The sequence below is a fragment of the Desmodus rotundus genome, chromosome 2 (genome assembly GCF_022682495.2).
Source record: "Desmodus rotundus isolate HL8 chromosome 2, HLdesRot8A.1, whole genome shotgun sequence".
In the NCBI taxonomy this organism is placed as follows: domain Eukaryota; kingdom Metazoa; phylum Chordata; class Mammalia; order Chiroptera; family Phyllostomidae; genus Desmodus; species Desmodus rotundus.
The window spans coordinates 197,637,081-197,658,224 of record NC_071388.1 but is presented as its reverse complement, the minus strand read 5'-3'; the positions used below and the strand labels follow the sequence as shown (position 1 = coordinate 197,658,224).

Here is a 21,144-nt window from a genome sequence, read left to right as displayed (position 1 = left end):
TGACAGTCTAAGAGAAAAGAGGTCCATCCCCCTGACTAAATAGTCAGGTATTGTATGTTTTAAAAATTCTTGCAGCACACCGGTTGAAAATTGCTGTTAACCAACAGCCTAGGTATTCTAACAGAATTAAAATGAATTTTCTATTATTTTTAAATGCTGTAGCACTCTTTAATACCCATATTCTTTGTGAACTATTTATTCATTCGAAACAAGAATAAGGCAAGCTAATTGACTGTGTAGACACAGCTGAGAAATAGGTGCTATACAGCAAATTCTCAATGGTTCCATTAATGCTGGGAAAGCTAGAGCTAAGCTATTTAAAGTGAGAGAAGATACAAGATGTCATTTAATACTGGGCTGTGGAAGGTGCTTTGGGTTACGTTTAATATAGTTACATCCAGTGCTTGCGCATTGGATGTAGAAACGAATGAGGAAGTTGCTCTGTTTGAGCAGCCATCTTTCCCCAGTGGATGCTAGTATTGGCCTCAACAAAATGACTCCTCCTCATTTTCTTACTATTTCTATGTTGCTGTGGTTAGAGGAAGAATTCAAATGCTTTCCTGGAGGGTATTCTGCTAGACACGAGGGGAGAAAACCCCAGCAAACTCTGCCGCAGAGTGATCCGGAGCCTGAGAGCCACAGCGCAGCTCTGCAGAGGTACTCTAGGGCTGCAGTCCCCGTGTTCTCTGTCAAATAAAAAACAAGCTTGGACTTAGGTAAGGACGGACTTTGTTTGAAAGGATGATTGCAAGACTGGGGAAGGGACTTCCTAATTCATTTCTACGTCCCGCAGCACAAGCATTGGATATAACTATTTTCCAACGTAACCCCAAAGCACCTTCCACAACCAAATATTAAGTGACGTCTTATATTTTCTGTCACTTTGTCCCTACTACAGTAGGGAGACCCCTGTGATCGTGAGATCTGCAAGTTCAAGCAGAAGGGGGCTTTTATTTACAGAAGAATGAAGGCTGGAAAGATGCTCGCCGAGTGAGGAGAGGTGACTAGGACAGTAGGCCAGTGCGTGTTCACCCTAAAATCAGCTCATTCTCAGAGGGGCCTCAAGGAAGGGCTGTGTGCTGGCTGGGGTGAAAGTGGGTCAAAGTTCAGGGACCCAGGGGTGGAGAGAGGCTTAACTCAAAAGTTTGGTCAAGTCAAGGTAGAAGCTATTTTGCCCAGATGGGCCAGTGAGGACCAAGTTCAGCTAGTCATTCACAGGACAAAGAATAGGAATTGGAGGGTTTGTGTCTCACCTTGTCACAGGTAAACAAGGGGGGCATCTGTGAGTTTTGTGCAAGCCATATGGGGAAGGCTGGGTCCTTATAGGAAGTTACTTCCTGGATCACAAATGGAACCTTGAAGGTGTGCTTTTCCAGGCGGACAGGGCTCAGGTGAAATTCAAAAGGGTCACCTTCTTTCCTTTCTTTTATTTTTAAGCCAAGAGTTTACTGAGTGCTTTGTCTGATCAGATTTTGATTGCAGGGGAAAATGTAGATTTGAAAAGGGCTTTGGTGAAAGTCCTTTAAGATCAGCTGACATTGGTTACCCCTGTCAGGCTCTAATTAGCCATCAGCAACTCCTAGGTTAAGGACACGCTGAAGACAAGCTGCCAGGAGCTTTCTGAGGGGCTAACGCCAGGCAGAGCCAGAGTTTCTGGCACTGAGGCAGGGCAAACTTCCCTTTAAGAGAGAAAACAAAAATGGTCGCCTTTACCACAGGTTTAAAGGTCTTTAAATCCTGCTCAGCTTTACTCAATGTAGCTCAGAGTGGCTAGTTATACAGTTTTCTTTGTGAAAATTAATAAAGGAGACCTCAACCAAGACTGGAGTTGGGAGGGCCCACAGGGGGACTCTCATGGCTTAACACTCTTTCTCGATCACATAAAACAGGAAGACACCTGCCTTGTACCTCCAATAGAAAGGTGTTTCTACTCTAATACCCAACCAGAAGGAAGGAAGATATTCCCCTCCCCTGGCAGTGGCCAGGCCAATGAGAGACAGTCATGACCCAGCCAATGAGAAGCCATTACACTTCAAATTCCCAGTTTCCTCCAATGGGCTCTAAGGTAATCACGGCTCTTTCCAAACCCCCCTTTTCTCTATAAAAGAACAGTCTTCTCCTTTGTTCTCCAGATCTGCCTCTGGTTTTGTCATACTTGCATGTCCTGAATTGCAAAGCTCTGCTATTCCTGAATAAATACATCTTTGCTGATAAAATAACTGATTTTTATTCTTAAGGTCAATTTCTTTGAGCTTTTATTAAAGATGTATTTTCCTGTCTATGGATATTTCTCCACATCTTTCACATACAGTCTAGACTATTGGGCCCTTTCCAAAGACTCTTCATTTGCTCCAAAGATCCTTTATTTTAAGCCTGACACAGTACCATGAAGTCTAATGAGGGCTGGATTGAGAATGAGATCTGGGTGTCATTAATATCTCCTCTGTTTCATCATATGTAAATGCAGATATTAATATCTTACAAAATTAGTGTTACACTGAGATAAGAACATATTTGGAAGTTCTGTGCCATCTGTGGAACTGTATGCTTCTTTTCTTACATATTATTTTTAGAGACAATGACTGACTTATGGAAATTTTCTTCCTTCCTACTTACATGCCGCTAATATCATATTTTAAATACAGAAATACTACAGAACCTATTTCTATAGTTTGCTTATGTCCAGCTGTTTTCGCAGGAGAGGTGAAGAGTTGACACGAGACCACTTACACTTGAGTACAATCTCATCATCTTAAGAGGCAAGTACAAGGACTTTCTGGAAAAGATGGCAGCCTAGGTAAACATGGCTTGCCTCCTCACACCCCATATCAAAACTACAATTAAAATACCTAATAACCTTCACTCAGAACTGTCAGAAATCAAGTTGAAAGGAAGTCTGAAACTATGGAATTAAAGAAACCACATCCATCCAGACTAGTGGGCGGGGGGTGGGCAGAAGATGCAGAACAGGCTAGTCCCACATCCACGTGTGGTGGATAGAAATTTGAGAGAGACATCTTGGGAGTGAGGAATCCCACTGCCACACCAGGCTCCCCATCCTGTGGTTCCAGGGCCAGGAAGACAAGTCTCCATAACTTCTGGTTGCAAAAACCAGCATGGAGTGAGTCAGTGGAAGACACTTCTGGAATCCCAGCAGTTCCTTTTAAAGAACCCACACACAGTCTTAGACTATTCCCTCTGCGCTCCCACACTGGGGCAGCAGCTTGAAAGGCAGCAGTGGCATACAGGGAGGAACTGAAGTGTCTGGCATTAAGGCAAGAGCTGAAGGACAAAAAGGTGGGCAGAGGCCATTGTCCCTTTTCTGAGCCCTCTCTCCACAGAGCCACAGAGCTGGCAGGCTGGTGCCATATCTGAGACTCCATCAACCTGGCTAACACTGTTTGACCCCACCCTGCAGATCCCTAGAAACTCCATCCTACTTGACTCATGGGACCACCCAAGCTGATTTTCCATATGAATGGCTGGTGGCTCATGCTTCACAACTTCCTAAATCCTCTCAAATAAGCAACAGCCAGTCTCAGTAGTCCCCAGACCCTGTAGCTCTTGTTAAATGGCTGCAGGTCTGGCACTAGCAGCAACCAGCCCAGATTCACAGCTTGACTTCACCTGGGAATCTCCAAGCCCAGCACAAGCAGTAGCCACCTCAGGTGACTTTATAGCTCGGGCAGGGTGGCCCCAAGCAAATCACAGGTGGGGGCTGACCTTGGCCTGTACCACCTAGGAAACCCCAGGGCCTGCACACCCAGTGGACAGCTACAGTGCATGTTGGAGCACCACCACCCCGTGCCTGCACAGCTGATCTGTGGTCAGTGGTTACAGTCAGTCCTTGAAGCTGACTTGCCTGGGTAAATCCCTCCCATTGATTTGCCAACAGTGATCAAGTCTCAACTACAAGAGGAGGGTACACTCATCCCACACAGAAGGCTCACCTCAAGTACCCAGCTTTGGTGGTAGGGGAGGCTGTGCCACTGGACCCTACAGGACACCCCCTACATTAGGCCACACTACCAAGAGATGAAGTCAAAGCAGCTCTACCGAATACATAGAAAAAAACACAGGGAGGCTGCCAAAGTGAGGAGACAAAGAAACATGGCTCAAATGAAAGAACAGATCAAAACTCCAGAAAAAAAACTAAACCAAAAGGAGATAAGGAATCTATCAGATGCAGAATTCAAAACACTGGTTATAAGGATGCTCAAGGAACTTAGTGAGGACCTCAACAGCATAAAAAAGACACAGGCAGAAATGAAGGATATACTAATGGAAATAAAAAACAATTTACAGGGAATCAACAGTAGAACAGATGAAGCTGACAATCAAAGCAATGATATGGAACATATGGAAGCAAAAACAACCAATCAGAACAGCAAGAAAAAAGAATCCAAGAAAATGAGGATAGTGTAAGCAGCCTCTGGGACAACTTCCAGCATTCCAAATTTGCATCTTAGGGGTGCCAGAATGAGAAGAGAAACAGCAAGACATTGGAGATCTACTGGAAAAAATAACGAAAAATAACTTCCCTAATTTGGTGAAGGAAATAGACATGCAAGTCAAGGAAGCACAGAGAGTCCCAAACAAGATGGATACAAAGAGGCCCACTCCAAGACACATCATAGTTAAAATGTCAAAGGTTAAAAGATAAAGAGAGAGTCTTAAATGTAACAAGAGAAAAACAGCTAGTTGCCTTCAGGGGAGTTCCCTTAAGGCTGTTGGCTGATTTCTCAAAAGGAAATCTGCAGGCTAGAAGGGATTGGCAAGAAATATTCAAAGTCATGAAAAGCAAGAACCTATGGCCAAGATTGTTCTACTCAGCAAAGCTATCATTTAGAATTGAAGGGCAGGTAAAGAGCTTCCCAGATAAGAAGAAACTAAAGGAGTTCATCATCACCAAACCATTATTATATGAAATGCTAAAGGGACTTATTTAAGAAAAAGAAGATTAAGACTATAAACAATATAATGGCAAAAATACATATTATTAACAATTGAATCTAAAAAACAAAACTAAGCAAACAAGAACAGAGACAGAACCATGGGTATGGAGACCATTTTGATGGTTGCCAGATGGGAGGGGGGGGTGTGGGAATGGGTGAAGAGGTGAGGGGATTGAGAAGTACAAATAGGTAGTTACAGAATAGCCGTGGGGGTGTAAAGTACAGTGTAGGAAATGGAGCAGCCAAAGAAATGATACATGAGCCATGGACAGGAACAAATTGTGTGGGCACTACCTGAGGGAGTGGGGGTGCTGGGTGGAGGGGGGAAAAGGGGGACAATGGGGACAACTGTAATAGTATGATCAATAGAATATAATTAAAAATGGTAAAAAAAAAAAAAAAACCAAAAAAACAAGGCAAGAGCACTTTAATCTTTTTTTACTTTTTTTCAGGCTGTGCTATGGTGCATCTAGACGTAGTTTAGGAACAAGGTGTTAGTAGTAATAATAATGAATTATGTTCATGGCTCCAAGATCCCCAAACAAAACACAGTGAAGACCTAAGCTCGATGTATTTGCAGCAACAGAAGATTCAGATGTGTTAGGAGACACCTTCAGAGATCACTATGCGTGTCTTCTCACTCGTGTCAACATTTAGTGTTTAAATGCGTATTACCTCAGAATTTGAGGTAAAAATTGTCCAGAGGACCTGAAAGGATATTTAACATTGCCTGTATTTTTATTTGGGCACCTACTCTCCTAGGGTTTTCTAGGAGAATTTCCATCACAAAACCTCTGCTCTACTTACCAAGCGTATTTCCTGAGCCAGAGCCCATGCCATGCACGGCTCTTTATAGTCTCATCTTCAGAGGGGCACTCTAAAACGGCTCTGGGTGACTTCATATCTGCTCAAAGATTTACCTTAAAACATATTCCTCAGGGATGTATAAGTTTGTGCAAAATTAGCATCCTTAAGAGACCGAAATAACAGATTAGCACACCCTTAACTATCCTTTTAGGGAGCTCTAACATTTTAAAAATAGGCACCTGGTTTCCTGAAACTCAAGACTTGACAGAATGTTAATGCTTTAGTCCTTTCAGGGTAAGAGATGCACCCTCTTGATTGTTCCCTAGGGCAAATGGTGAAACACTCTTTGTAGATTAGCAGCTTTTTTTTCTTTTTCTTTTTCTTTTTTTTAGCACAAAACGTAGTGTTGTACATTCTAAAAGCTTCCTACAGTACAAATTTAGGTTTAAATTTCTGAACTCAGCCCCCAACAGGCAAAAGCTTATTTGGGATGCTTACCCAAGTGAACGAGGCTCCACCTTTCCTTATTTTTTAATGCGCTCTAATTAAACAGCCATGTTGTGGTCTCTGCTGGCTCGCGAAAAATGGAGACTTTCAGTCCCTCCCCGTGTCCACTCTTTCTAGCTAAATGTCTTCCCCAGTTATGTAGACAAACACTGGAGAATGCACGTAGCCCGAGTTTAAGAAGCCCTCGTGGGGGTGTGGTCAGGCCGGGGTGGGCTTCGTCCCACTGGCAGTCCTAATACAGGTGTGCCCTCGATGGTGGAGTGAGTTCAATCCAGAAGTGATCTTCCTCCTTTGACTGAGCCTTCTGTGATGGTCTAACCAGAGAAATCAGCTGTCTTATTTCACTCATTTAGCCTTTATGTGTTTTCCAGCGTTAGTTTAAAAGGGAGCAAGCTTCCTGCTGCTCACAACTTGCTAATTTCCAAGTTAGAGTTTTTGGGAAAACCTTCAGAATGTTGTTTCCCAGGCCCTAGAGTCAAATTGCTATGTATTTAAAAAACATTTTCAAATTAAACAAAACATTTTTTTCCCTTCTGGCTTCAGTGCCTGCGAATGCCAGAAGAAATTTAATTTTGAGAGGGATAAAAACATAACATCTCTTTCTAGTTAAATATGGACACATGCTATGCAAACAGGGAATTTATAAGCGTGTACACACTCAGAACTCAGAGCAAGACCTGTGGGCTTTGTGATTACTCTGTGCCTGCACTAGGAGAGCCCTGAACCCCACCGAGGCCCTTTGTCCCTTGGCTTACCAGTGCTTCCTAGTGACTCAGACCCTGGGTGGGTTCAACTATCTCCCTACAGACCCCTTTCACAGAGAATCACTAACTATCACTCCTCTTGGAGGCCCCAAGAAACCTGGTAGGAGCCAGCTCAGCGAAGGCATGTAGTGGGTGTCAGCCCAGGGACATGTGATAGGGCCAGAGGCATTCCTGAAGCCAGACGATACCATTAAAACAGACTGAATATCCTAACAGGTGCACCACCATCAATATTTTTTATAATTGTAAAACTTTCAAAGTAAGAGGGGTCCTGCAGGTATTTTGTTCAACTCAACATTTCACAGACGGTCAAACTGAGGCCCAGAGATCAATGTTATCTGGCTGGTTATTAGTAAACTCCGGACTGCAATCCATCACACCCCTGTAACAGCCAGCACGCTCTGAGCCATCCCAGACTGGCCACGGTCCCCCCAAAGGCTTCTTATTGGATCTGATGACTAAAACACCGGGCTGTGTAAAAGAAACGGAGGTGGAGCAATTTGTACTTGGATTGGAAGCCACGTCTCCTAATTCTTAAAGGGAATAAACCATCCTTTGATTCAATGATTCTTTTAGGTTAAAGATTCAAAGTTATCTCCATCCCATTCTCCTTTTTTAAATTACTCTCAACCAATAAATGTGATAGGTTTAGGAAACTTTTTCTTATTTTTTCATTTAAAAAAAATTAATGTGCAACTAGTAAAATGAAAACTAAAATTCATTGAGCACATTTAACATATAATAAAGCTGGATTACACTTCATTAAGGGAAAAGGGTAGTGCAGAACGCAGTGGTTCGCAGCCAGGGTTCTAAAATAGGAGCCATGGGTTCAGATCCTGGCTCTGCCCCCTGCTGGCTACAGCAGCCTGGCTGGCCTCCTGATGTTTCCTCACCTGTAAAAGGAGAGTCACAACAGCGCTTCACTCCGTGGCGTTTCTAAAGCCCACAGCCTGTGTCCAGCACATAGTGGGGAATCAGCACGTGCTGGCTGTGGCTGCACTGTGAGCTCGCGTCATCTTGAAAGCTGGCACAGAGGCTGCCCCCATCTGAGAAACAGTCACACTGGGCAGACACAGCCCCATGGGCCTCCGTTTATGAATTTTACAGTGTTACTTATTCCTAAGCAGTGGTACTGCAGCTCTCTGAGAATTAAATATTCAATACAGGGGGCACAGTCAGAGCCCAAGGGCTGGACTCAGCTGAGCAAGGGGAATGCTGGGGCCAAGGTTGGGCCTCGGACACTGTAGCGGCCAGGATGGCTGGGGGAGGCCAGAGGTCCCGGAGGGAGGCCCTGGGGTCAGAGTCAGGCCAGGAAGCCTCAGTTTCCCAGTTTAATCTTTAAAATGGCTGAGGCCCAACTTCCCTGAGGCAAATGTAGTGCCTCTGGGTCACCGTGCAGGCCCACTGAGGCCACCAGGGCAAGAGGGCCAGGCTGGTGTCTGGTGGCAGCTGGGCCTGGAAGGAACGGAACAGTCAAGGCTGGCGTCTGGCGGCAGTGTCCTCTGAACAGGCAAACACTATGATCTGCACCAGGTAAATGTAGAGGCTACCAAAGGCACCTGTGGGGTAGCCCCGGGCTGCACTGAAAAAAGAAGAGGGAAGAGGACAGATAATAATACCAGGTTGTCCAGTAACTCTCCAGCTTCCAGAACATTCCAGAGGCCAAAATAAAGTGTGGCCTGTCCCACTGTAAAGCAGTAGAGCACTTAACTGATAAGAGCCTTTCCTTCCTGGTCCCAGCACAGGGGCCACTTCCTAGTATTGGGACTCTGAGGCTACCAGAGAGCAACTGAGGAATGAAGGCTCCTCATCCGCAACCCCCCCACCCCCCCGCCCCACCTCCCCTGCAAAGGACCACTGAAGGAGGGGCAGATGAGGGTACCCAGGGGCGAGCAGCCTGGGAAGGACAGGAATACTGACAAGAAAACACAGCCTTCCCCAGAGGGTTTTGTTCCCTCAGGCAAGGACAGTCCCCTTTGGGGCAAATCCCTACCTTCTAATGGGACACTACAGGACCAGGACGTCGTATGTGCAGTGGGCCCAGGCACTGGCCCAGTGCTGAGCACATCAGCAGGCAGCCTTCCATTCAGTCCTCCAGGCCTGAGGCAAAGACCCCCTGGGCCCTCTCTGCCCTCCCAAGTCCCATGATGGGAAGTGTAAAAAACCTGGGGCACTCGGTCTGATAAATGGCAGGGGGGTGGGAAGGGGTCCGCCCAAAGACCACAGCACAGAGCACTGGGAGGCAAAAAAATCTGGGAAATCTGTGACTTATGACCATGTATATATAGGACACTCGCAAATGGGACTGTGATGGTGTGTGGGGCCTTTCCACCCAAGGAGGCCCGAGTACATTTCTGAAAAATTGAATGGGGGGTGAGGGAAGGGAGAGTAGGGTTCAGCTATTTGAGGACAGGTGGTGCAGTGGAAATACGGATGGTGGTGGGAGATAGACCCAGGTGGGAATACTACCTGTTCTACTCACTGGACATGTCCCCTTGGGTAAGCCACTTCAATCGATGGGTTTCAGTTTTCTCATCTGTGAAATGGGGTTCTTATCTATAAAGCACCTGACTTGTAGAGGAGGCTCAGCAGGCAGCTGCTGTGAGAACCACATCCGGTCAAGAATGCAGCCTGGGCTGCAAAAGGAATTGATTGGTTTAAAGAAAAAAATAGAGTTACATTTTTATTTGAAAATTTCATCTGAAAGAAAGGTCCCCATGGCCTATTGTTCGGCTCATTCTCTTTCCTTTTGTTTCACAAATGAATGGGAGAGAATCTGGGACACAGTCCAGTCCAGAGGTGCCTGGTGAGGACCCCTAGGGACTGGTTTGCCTGAAGGCAGTGGGTGGAGAGCAGCCTCAGCCTCTCATCCCAGCCCACTCCAGCTGAATTCAGAGAGAAACTGAACGCCCTGTGCTCTGCCCTGCCAGGAGCTCCTTGGTTTCGGGTCTGGATGTGACCTGGCAAATGTGACTTGTGTTGCTTAATAGGACGTTCAAAGCTACACCGCAGACAAAGGAAAAGGAGAAGGACTCACTGTATGAAGCGTTTTAGGTTTTTTGCATCATTTTAGCAGATCTAATTTTGTCCTTAAAGACATCCAGCCCCCAGGCCCCTGGTATTTCAAACAATTTCATACCCAGCTAATCTTTAATCACACCTCTAAGAGATAAATTAAGTGAAAGCATTTAGAAGAGATGCTTGGGTGTTGGGGGGGGGGGTGCTGGTCTCTATCTGGGAGGATTTCAATTCTGCCCAACCAAGACAAAACACAACCCAAAACAGACCAAAAACCACCACTGCAGTCTTAGGGGGCTGGGAGCAGGAACAGTAGCTAAAGGGGGGGTGTGGGGGGAGGGCAGGAGATCAGGGAAGCATGGGGCACTTTCCCCCGTCCTCATCAAACACGAGAGGGTAGGGAATCATTTTTCAGGTAATCATGGTGATAATCAGAGATCCAAATCTGTCTATTCCACCACAGGAGCCCAGTTAAAAGGGCTTTTTTAAAAAAGGAAACTACACTAAAATCAAAAGATTTCCTTATTGTGCTTCAAAACCAATACAGTTTGCATAATAAACCCCCTAGAGACATTTACTTAATATTTAACTAAGGCTAAATTACAAGATTCTACTTCAGAGGCACTGGGCAGAATCTCTGACGCCTAATTCTGTTCCATTCAATGCAAGTCAGCAAGGGTTACAATCTGGCCATTGTTGAAGACTTTTCAAGACTCATTAATCTCAAGCAAGAACCAATTTAACAAGCAGGGCAATCTTTTGAAGTGAACGGTGGTAGTGGTTTAAACAGAGGATTAGGAGATAATCACATTTCAAGTCATCTTTTGGCACTAAAATTGACCCCAGTCTGGGGGTTGTGAATTATAGGGATGGGGCAGGCTGTCTTCCTCTCTTCCCTCACCCAGTGTCTCAGACTCCCTGTGACAGATGGCAGCCAGTCCACATCCAGAGATGCCACTGCATTTTGACGTGTTATCCCAAAGTTCGCCTCTGAACCAATTTATAAAACTGGTTTATAAAATAAGACCAGAGACTCTGCTGCAGATAGAAGCTATCTAGACAGTAGGTGCCATTTAAATGTGAGTTTTAGGCCTGCTCTGTACCGCAGGTATCAGCTAGCTAGCTTTCAACAATCAGAAGGTGAGAGATGTGAAATCCATCATGTTCAGCTCCAGCTCCCCAACAGCAGTTATTTGACGTGGAAGAATCGGAGCAGAAGGACTGGCCAAGAGGAATATTCTCTTATGGCTTTGTTATCGCCAGGGGTTTGATTGTGTAAAAAAACAAATGCAAATTATATTCATAAAGCAATTAAGCATTTTCTTTTAAAGCGTTCCTCCAATCGTGTTGGATACAACACAGCAAATGACCGAACATTATTGAGCGATGGGTTTGATATACAATTCCAATGTACTATCAGATACCAAGGGGATTCACAACACAACACAAAATAAGTAAAGCCATGTTAGCACTCAGTCTGCAAAAGAAACAATGTTCCTCCGCCTTTCTCTAATGTTACTCTGCCCAAATTTTGCTCTTTTTCTTCTTACTCCATGTCATGGATGGACCTCCTTCAAGTGTCACATAGTGAGTGTGTAAAGAAGGCTCATGACCACATTACAAGCCTCCAAGGATGCTGTAGCTGGTCCCTTTCATTTTAAAGCTACAGACACTCCAGGCCAGAATCCTAAAGAACCTTGAGCAAGATTCCACCGCTAGAGTTATAGTCCAAATCTCTTGACATTCCATCCTCATCCACAGCTCTGAGCCCTAATTAATTGTCTATCCTCATCCCTGGCACAGCTGTTTGGACCAAGTACAGCCACGGCACACACCGGCCAGCGATGGATGGAGTCACGCCACACAGCGAGCCGGGTCAGACTGTCTTGAGAATCTGAACTAAAAGATGGTTGGAGAGTTACCAGCTGGCAACAGGAGGTAAAGACGCAGATACGTGGAATGACAGCTTAACTGTAGCAGACAGCTGTTTACTGGCATCAGTTCCTGTGTGGGTCTGGTTTTTATGGATTTCCTCGGAATCTTACAACAAACCCCGCACTTTCTGGAGCTGGTTGGAATGGTCCCGGTTTCTGGAAACCAAAGAACCCTGCCAATAAACATCAGCCTGGTGTTCCTCTCATGGTATTCCAGGACCACGAGTGTCTAACCAAACCTTGAAGCTGCTGCTGGAGGTGGAAGCAGACCTCCCTCCCATATACACTCCTTGCTTCCAATCAGGAATATCATCAACAGCTATGAGTTGTTAGCCCTGACTGGTGCGGCTCAGTTGGTTGGATGTCATTTTGTGAAGCAAAGGGTTGCTGGTTGATTCCCAATCAGGGCACATGTCTGGGTTGTGGGGTTGGGGCGCATACAAGAAGCAACTGGTCAATGCTTCTTTCCCTCTCTTTCCTATTCTGTTCCCCTCTCTCTAAAAATAAATAAATAAAATCTTTCCAAAAAGTTATGCATTCTTAGAAGAGAAATCAAACTTGCCTGGAAACTTTCAGGAGCAACCAGGGCCTTCAACACAATCAGAGAAACTATAGGGAACAATTTGGATATGATAATTATTTTAAAATAATCACACATAGGTTAGGAACCTATCTTTGGATGTTAGGCAAAAACATTCTTTTACGAATGGCAAAAAGGCAAGGAAAAACTCAAAGACAAATTTTAACGTTATTGGAGTTCAGCTGGCATATCAGGTTTTCTAAGGGCTGGTCATCCCTGAGTAAGCTATTGGGTTGGCCAAATAGTCCATTTAGGTTTTTTATTTAAAATAAAAGACACATTTTTCATTTTCACCAATAACTTTATTGATTTGGATATTTTGAGTATGTTGGCTACCTCCTACTATCGGCTTCTAGTGGGTAGAGGCCAAGGGTGCTGCTAAACACCTTTCAATGCACAAGACAGCCCCACAGAAAAGACTTATTTGGCCAAAATGTCAATAGCACCAAGAAACTTCACAAATTGCTTTTGACATGTTTGATCAGTTAGAGCTCCTTCTCCATACACTACACAAATCTTTTGCATTTCGTCACATTTGTACGCTTCTTGAAATAATAAAGCAGAGTACGCTGAAACTGTTGCATGTCTTCTTCCATCTTTGGTATTAAAATGGCTGCACAAAAATTCACTGATTTTGATAAGTTTTTTTCAAATGTATGCTGAGATGACAGTTGTCACAATACAATCTAACAAAATTGTTTCAAATGAAGTTAAAGGCAACTAAGCGCTACTAGAGCCATCATATGGAAAAAAATAAACAAACTTTTTGGCCAACCCAATATTTTACTGTAAGGAAAACAGCAGGCCAAGAAGATTAAATGCCTGAAGACAGGAGTCCCAAATTCAAATGCCTTAAAAGAACCAGGGAGGTCACAAAGGGTCAGACAACAGGGAGTGGTGAGGTCTGTGACTAAACTCAAGTGAACACACAGTATAAAAGCATTAAAATTCCACTCTAAGTGATTTTCTTAGGTCACTGCTGATGTAGCGTACAATGAAATACCATTTCTCAAAGTCCTGAACTTCTCAAATCTTATATATAAAGACATGTGGCCTCTGAGCTATGAAAAATCAATAGTTCAATGTCATTTTATGTTAGCAGCTGGTGAAAATCTATTAAAATATCAAAGCTCCTTCTAAAAATACATGAAAGACAGACTTACAATTCATAGAAGAGTTAGTACAAATGGCTAATAAAATTCTGAAAAATGTTGTCATCACTAAAAATATATGAAAGGAAAATGAACTGAGATACCATTTTTCACTGTTTAAATTAACAATGATTAAAAATGACCACGCCCTGACCGGTGTGGCTCAGTGGGTTAAGCGTCATTCCACAAAGCGGAAGGTCGCTGCTTCGATTCTGGTCAGAGCACATGCCTATGTTGCGGGTTCAGTCCTGGTCAGGGTGAGCTCTCTTCCTCCCTCCCTTCCCCTACTGCTAAAAATAAAAAAATAAAATCTTAAAAAAATATATTGACCAGACACAAAGCTCATGAGGAACAGTCAAAACGAGTACTCTCGCATAGGTGATGGGGGCACTAAAACCAAGCAATGTATCGAGGAAAATAATTTCGCATATGAATCACTGGACATAATGTGTTTATCAATCCTGTGTGGCAGGAAAATGTTTCCTCTCTTAGAAATAAGCCTATTATTTCCCAATGGATCGTTCTTTTTTTTTTTTCCTTGAGAAGTTTTATAAGAGTTTATTTGAGCCAAACTGACACATATGCTGGGAAGCAAGACCTCAAATGCTCTGGAGAAATGAAATTTCATTTTGGTTTGGTGGAGGCAAAGTTCAAAGAAATTCATGGCTCAACTTAGAATCAACAAGCTCCATTTAACTTTAGACCTTAATCTCCTCTCCTATCTGCATTCCTCCTAATTTTGATTTTATCTACTTTTCCCTTTTTTTTGTATATCTCATCTTGAATGCCATGAAATATCTGTAAAAAGAGGCAGAATATAAACAAGTAAAATGTCATAAGGACAGAGAAAATGAGTCTTCCAAGAATCAATTGTGTCAACAATATTTGCATTGCTATTTTACAAAGTGGGAAATAAGCTTATGTAGCCAAAAGTGAATTTTGCTTCATGCTCTAAAGCTGAACACCATGCAGTTCCCATGAACTTGCCCCTAACCTTTGTAAGATCCAGCACCAGCATTTTAAAACCTCTGTTTTAATTTTTGGTGGGGCTGTCACCATACTGCAAATGGAAGTCAAGCGATCAGCTCGTCGCTTGGTTGGACCGTGGCTCTTTCTGAAGCACTATCTACAATATCTTTTTATGAGCATCTCATTAAATAACCCATTCATCACCTTTTCTGTCCCAAAGTCAAAGATTCTGCTGAATCCAACCAATGACACATCAGAAACTTTGATAAGTGATAGATGACAGAAATAATGGCTTGAGTTGATATCTTTCAGTTCACTTAACAAAGGCTTATTTTCTGGGATAAAATACCTTTGACTGCCAAGAAAGGTATATAAAAGACATTTATGTAGAATGAAATTGATAATGTAATCTGGCCAGCCACAGCAGAAAAGCAATAGAAGAGAATATTAGGCAAAACATTTTAATGCTTAAAGCTTCAGCTTTAACATCTCTTTTAAAAAAACTGACAGTGAATGCTTTTCATATCGTGTAGCTGTTCTAAGAAACAGAGATGGTAGCCCTTCCTCTCTCTCTGGCATAGAAGCCACATTACCTAATCCAATGTGATCCTGGACAAGTTATTTAACCTTTCTACATGTCGGTTTTCTGATCTGTAAAATGGGCCGGCAATAACCACGGATCAGGATTGCTGGCAGGATAAAATGAGATATAAAATGCACTATTACAGTGAAATGCAACATATGACATGGCTTATTAGCATTTGAAGTATTACTATCCCGATCTAAAAGATGATGAAAATGACATTGACTGTTATGAAGATCAAATACGGTAATGAGAAAAAGCCATAATGAAATGGAGGCCAATAAAAGCCAGAAACGATGTACCACGGAGGGTGGAACAATTGTGATTGTGACCTTAAAGCAGTTAGAAGACCTAAGTTCTGCTAAGCTATTTCAGACCTGTGAGTCACCCTGAAGTTAACAAGTGATTTGTAAAAGCAATAAAACCTGTTGGGACTTCATCCAAAGACAACTGTAAAATTAATTAAAAAATTTGACAGGAGGTCTGGAGCTCCTGAATGCAGCTGCCTTCCAAAGGCTGTTGGGTGTGATTAGATGTTCAAAGTGACAAGACTTCAAGCTCTGCCCCTTAGGTGATTAACATTTCTTAATCCTCACCCCTGGAGGAGGCAGTCATTAATTCAGCGATAGCCCTTCCATGACAGAGGCTGCCTCTCCGTAAAGCTGAGAAGAGCCTCATCCTGCTCCACCCCTCCTTCCCTTCCAACCCCCCAAACCACCAGGAATTTCCCTTCCCTTCCCTTCCCTTCGTCCTTCAACACTGGAGCCAAGCTAAGCATCTCTCATTATCTGTGTAGTGCAGAGCTCCCTCCCTTCCTACCTCTCAACCTTTCTCAACATCCCTCTCTCTTCCTCCTTTTCCTCCCCTTCCCCTCCCTCCCTCTCTCCGAATATCTGTCTCCCACACCTCACCCACCCAGGGAGGTTCCTGGCCTCCCTTCTCTCCACCAGGAACCACCAAGACCACACACAGTGCCTTACAGACACAGCTGACCACACAGAACATGAGAGTTACAGAACAGGTAACTCTCAGTCTGGGTGCTTTGTGGACCTGGCCGTGCACCCATTTTTAAAAACAAGTCACAAGCCGCCAGAGCTCAGGACAAACTGCATAATCAAAGATTGTGCTTTCCTTTCTCCCGCAAAGATTTTATTGGCTCCCTCTCTGACAAAAGGCTGGTAATTCTATCTCCAACAGGAAATCCTTTGCCCACTTTGAAATGAGGACTCCAAAGCGGAAAATAACAACCAATAAAGATAATCAGAGAGCCCTCTGACCACCGTCTCCCACCATCCCTCCCCCAGGAAATCTTCCCACCCTGGGGGTGTGAGAGATAATTAGCCTTGAGAAGACCATATACATTACAATATATTCTCAGGTTATTGTAAGTAATTAATATCATTTGCTCCACTCAACCACCATGACAGTTGAATTTTTTTTTTTAGTATCTCCGAAAACTCAGGCAAGGTGGGTCTTTCAAGCACTGTCAGATCTTAAAAACAGAAGGAACGCTCCCTCCCCCACCCCGACTCCCCAGTCACAGCCCCACTCTGCAGGGGTTCAGATAGGGCGGGGGACAACTGGCCTAACATTCACCTTGTGCAACATGCATATTCTATCTGAAAGGACCATACTTTTACTTTTTCTAAAGATTTTATTTAATTATGTTTAGAGAGAACGGAAGGGAGGGAAAAAGAGCGAGAGAAACAGCAATGTGCAAAAGATACATGGATGGGTTGCCTCTCGCACACCCCCAACTGGGGACCCAGCCGGGAATCCCGGCCTGTACCCTGACCGGGAAGCAGCTCTTCAGTTCCCAGGCCAGCACTCAACCCACCGAGCTACAGCCGGGATGGACTGTACTTCTAGACAGAAGCTAGCTTTCAGAAGAGAGCTGGCCAGGAGACAGGGGTGGGGAAAGAAAAGAGTGGGTTGTAGTTTTAGGGAGAAAAGGAGAAAACAGGAAGAATTTGGAGCCAAATAATCCTAATGGTAAGCCCTAGGGACCTCAGTGGTCCTTTAGGCTAGAGGCTTCAACCCAGGCCTCATATGTTTGGACTTCAAGGATTCCGTGTTCCGTTGGCATATAATGTTTTTAAAATATAAGCCTGCATCTAAAAAGTGGGAGATTGCACGTGAAAATGGATCTGGCAACTCTGGCCCATTTCTCCTCATGGCAGTCACAGGAGGCGCAGAGGGACAGCCGATCCCCAGTGCCCCAGGTGCTCACACTGTGATGCTCCCCGATACTCCCCACCCTCGCTGCCTCTCTCTCCCCAGGACTTCACTGTTTCACTTCTCTCCTTGCCTTTGGGGACATCTGAGTTTATGGCTCCTGATGAAGGCCACTCTAACTTGCTCTACAAATGGAAAATACGAAGCCCAGGGCAGGGCGGGGCAGTCATATGCTTGTGATCGAACCACTTCTCAGAGTAGAGCCGCACAAGAACCCCGACTGCTTCCCACACAACGGAGCATGTCGGCACCTCCCTTTATACTGCAGAATCTTGAGTGAGGAAACCGGTCACGCTGTCATCCTTGTCCCTGAATCTCCCTCTTCCAGCTAAGCCATCTTTGACCTTAGAATGTGTTGCTCTTTGAGACCCCTTTGCCTTCACGGACTATTCACTGTCAATTGCCATGGTCTCAAGTAGCCCCGTGAACAGTCCTCTCACTGGCCAGGCCCCGAGCCCTGTGCACACTGTTCCTCTTCATGAAGAAGCTGGGAGATGTGCATTATTAACACCATTTTCCTGACGAGATAGGTAAGGCTGAGGGCAAGGGCACCCAGACAAGGGCAGCAGCTGAGCTGCCCTTGAACCCAAGCCTTTCGGATCCCAAAGCCTGTTCACTGGCAACCGGCCTTGCTGCCTTGCCAACATCCACCACCTCCCCAGTAATAATAATAATAAAAGAACTAATTTGGTTCTGCAAATTAAACAATAGAGTCCTGAGTAAAACCTCAGAGAGGGGTTTTGCCTCACCAGCTGGAATTGTGACTGGGTTTTTGTTTCCAAGCCAGCTGCCCATACTTCACTAGCCGTGCCCTCAGGCAGGTGCCCTCCCTCCTTTATAAGTTTCTGTCTCTCTGATGTTTATAGAGTTCGCTTAATACCGCTTGGAGTTATTAGTCGACAGCTTCTAGTTTCAACTTTTGATCCAATTTTACGAAAATGGGCCTCTCAGGATGCACTTTATGGGTTCTCAAAAAGGCCCTGTCTTCTCTGCCCATCACTTTTCCCTTCTTCTAGTTTTATTCACCCCCGGGGAGGTGGACACCAAAGTACAAGGAATCCACAGCTTTGTCTGGCTTTGCAGACAGAACGAGTTGTGTTCATAGTGTTTTAATTCTTCCTGGTATTTTCCCAAAGTAAACCAGGCAAAAATTCAACGCTACGTGATTAAAAAAGGAACATATGTGCAAAGCACTTGAACACCAAAGCAGGTAGTTGTTGTAGAAGTACCAGTGATCCGTGAGTACTGGTAATACTTACCACCCATATGATGATCAGTCTTCTGGATAAATAAGGGTCAATATTCCAGTGAGTGAACGGAAGAAATGTGATGTAGAACACTTCTTGACCCAAAGCAGCCGAAAATCTGAATAGGTAATAGTAGAAATAATTCTTCACAATGTACTTCTGTACATAAGCCTGAAGAAACAAAAGGTTAGAAGACTGTGAGTTCGCTGAACATATTACTACCCGGCAAATTTTGAAACCACTCTCTGAAACTCGTGCCTCAGTTGCCAAGGCGCCGCCTCCCTGCCCACTATGTCATTACGGTATGATTGCATTCGTGTACGCAGTTGTTGAACATCTATCGACGCAGTTTCTTCAGTCACAGAAAATGTTCGTTCTTCAAAAAGTTAACGAAGTAACATCTGAGACAGAAATGTCAGGAAGACACACACAAAAGAGCCAAAACCTTTTTTCCTGGGTATACAGGAGGTAATAAGTCACAGCAGCCATGGATAACTACTAGAAAGACTTAAGAAAAATCAGCTGCCAATGAACGTTTTTAGTTTACTTTTTAAGTGGGACTAAGAAGGCCAACCCAACACAGCGATGGTGCAAGAAAAGCAGCTAATACACACGGGGCCTGCTAACATGCACTCCCACTTTCTATCCTCTTCCCCTCTTATGCTGGAGTAGGAAAAGGCAGGGGAAAAAAAAAATGACTTAAGGGGGTTAAAACAGAAATAAGCAATCTATTCAAAATATCGTAAATGCCTTTAAGTTATGGTATATTCGTGATGGGTGAAAAATTGGGGTGGGGGAGGGCAGCCCTACCACTGGGGCAACTTGTCAAGACCCTTGTAGATCTGGATTTTGTTTTGTTTGTTTTATAAAAATTCTGAGGTCCTTGAATCCTGGGGGAATTCGAGAACAAGGTATATGTATTTATTCTGAACACACTGTGTGCCTGCGATGGCCCTGAACCTGTGCTGGGTGCCAAGAAAACTCAGATGAGTCAAGCATGACATCGGGGTTCAAGGAGCTTTTTTCCGGTGGGAGTCAAAGCGTACAATAATTTGGGGCAACAGATTTTTAAAGGTCCAACACTTTGAGGCCTTGAAAAAGGCCAAGAGTATGTTATACTTAAGGAATAAAAAAAAAGATGACCTTGGAAATTGCAAGAATATAACTGTACTTGACACTGTTGGCTGCCTACCAAGCATGCATTCCTTTCTCTCTCCTCTCTAAAAGGTTCCTGATTTTATTCCAGCATCTCTGCCTCCCCCCACAGAGCCCTGTGACTCAGGGGGAAGCTGACACTACCCTCAGCTCCAGGGGTGGATCTGTCTGGATTTGTCTCAGCCAGTCACCGAAAGTTCAAGAATTCAGCCTCAAGCCAAGCAGTGCTTGGTACCTGTTGAAAGTAACTAGTCAGGGGTGAGCACATGCCACAGTTTCTTCTCTTGTTGGGATGGACTTTACTTTTAAGTGAATCTAAATGAGAGGGAATGGCAATAGATCCACCCTAAACAGGAAAAATAATAACGCACAAAATGAATTAAATAAGGAAGCGTCTAGTTTCATTTCTCTGCCAAAATAATATTAGGATTAGATTTGCAAAATAAGGACCAGGGGCTGTGAATAAATAAGTGACAAACTCCGGTCTTTGTTATCTGATCTGAAAACTAATCTCTGCAAGTTTTGTTGTATACAGGTCGACCTAATAGGCCCGACCGTCAGGCAAACACTGTAAAGCACCCCTTTAGTGTGAAGACCACTTCAACCTGCCAGCTCCCAGGTGCCCCTGGTAATCTGTCCCGCATTGAAGCTTTACAAGGAGAACTTGAGCCAAACTCTGACAAGGGTCAAACCTTTCCCTTGTGTCATTTCATGGTTCCCAAGTGCTGTTGACATTGTAAACACTCAGCAACAACCACTTCCCACCCTGGAGATTTACCTAAGACCGTGCTCAACGATCTTAATCCTAGTAAGTAACCGAAAAGACCGTCAAGGATGACAGCAAGCAGCTCTAGTGTCCGTATTTCTAAGTGATATATTTAGACATGCTTCTTATCATCTCGCAGGAATTCTTTTTTTTTTTTTTTTTTGGTGTGGGGGGAGCAGCTAAATATTCTCTAAATCTTCCAGGAACAGAAGCAGCAAAGGTAAAATTTTAAATATCAGCCTATACAGATAGGACACCTACAGGAATTTTTAGAGAACATCTCTATACCTATGATTAAACTTGAGGGCTATTATTTACCTCCAAATTCTTGGGGGCTATTATGTACCTAAATAAAGCAATTAAGTAATTTCTCTTTTTTTTTTTCCAAACAAGAATCTAAGTTTCCCTTGTAGGAAATCTCAGTGTGTATAACTTGAACATATTTTTGGAAATCACAAGAATTTCAGGCCCAG

The 21,144-nt window shown here is 44.0% G+C and overlaps 1 protein-coding gene across 1 annotated transcript in view; it reads right to left on the bottom strand.

The window, feature by feature from the left end:
* SGPP2 (sphingosine-1-phosphate phosphatase 2) overlaps positions 1–21,144 on the bottom strand; it is a 98,631-nt gene that overhangs the window by 44,370 nt on the left and 33,117 nt on the right. Inside the window, exon 2 of the mRNA XM_024563983.4 lies at positions 18,763–18,921. Within this exon, the coding sequence (XP_024419751.1) occupies positions 18,763–18,921 (159 nt within the window). The remainder of the gene's footprint in view (positions 1–18,762; positions 18,922–21,144) is intronic.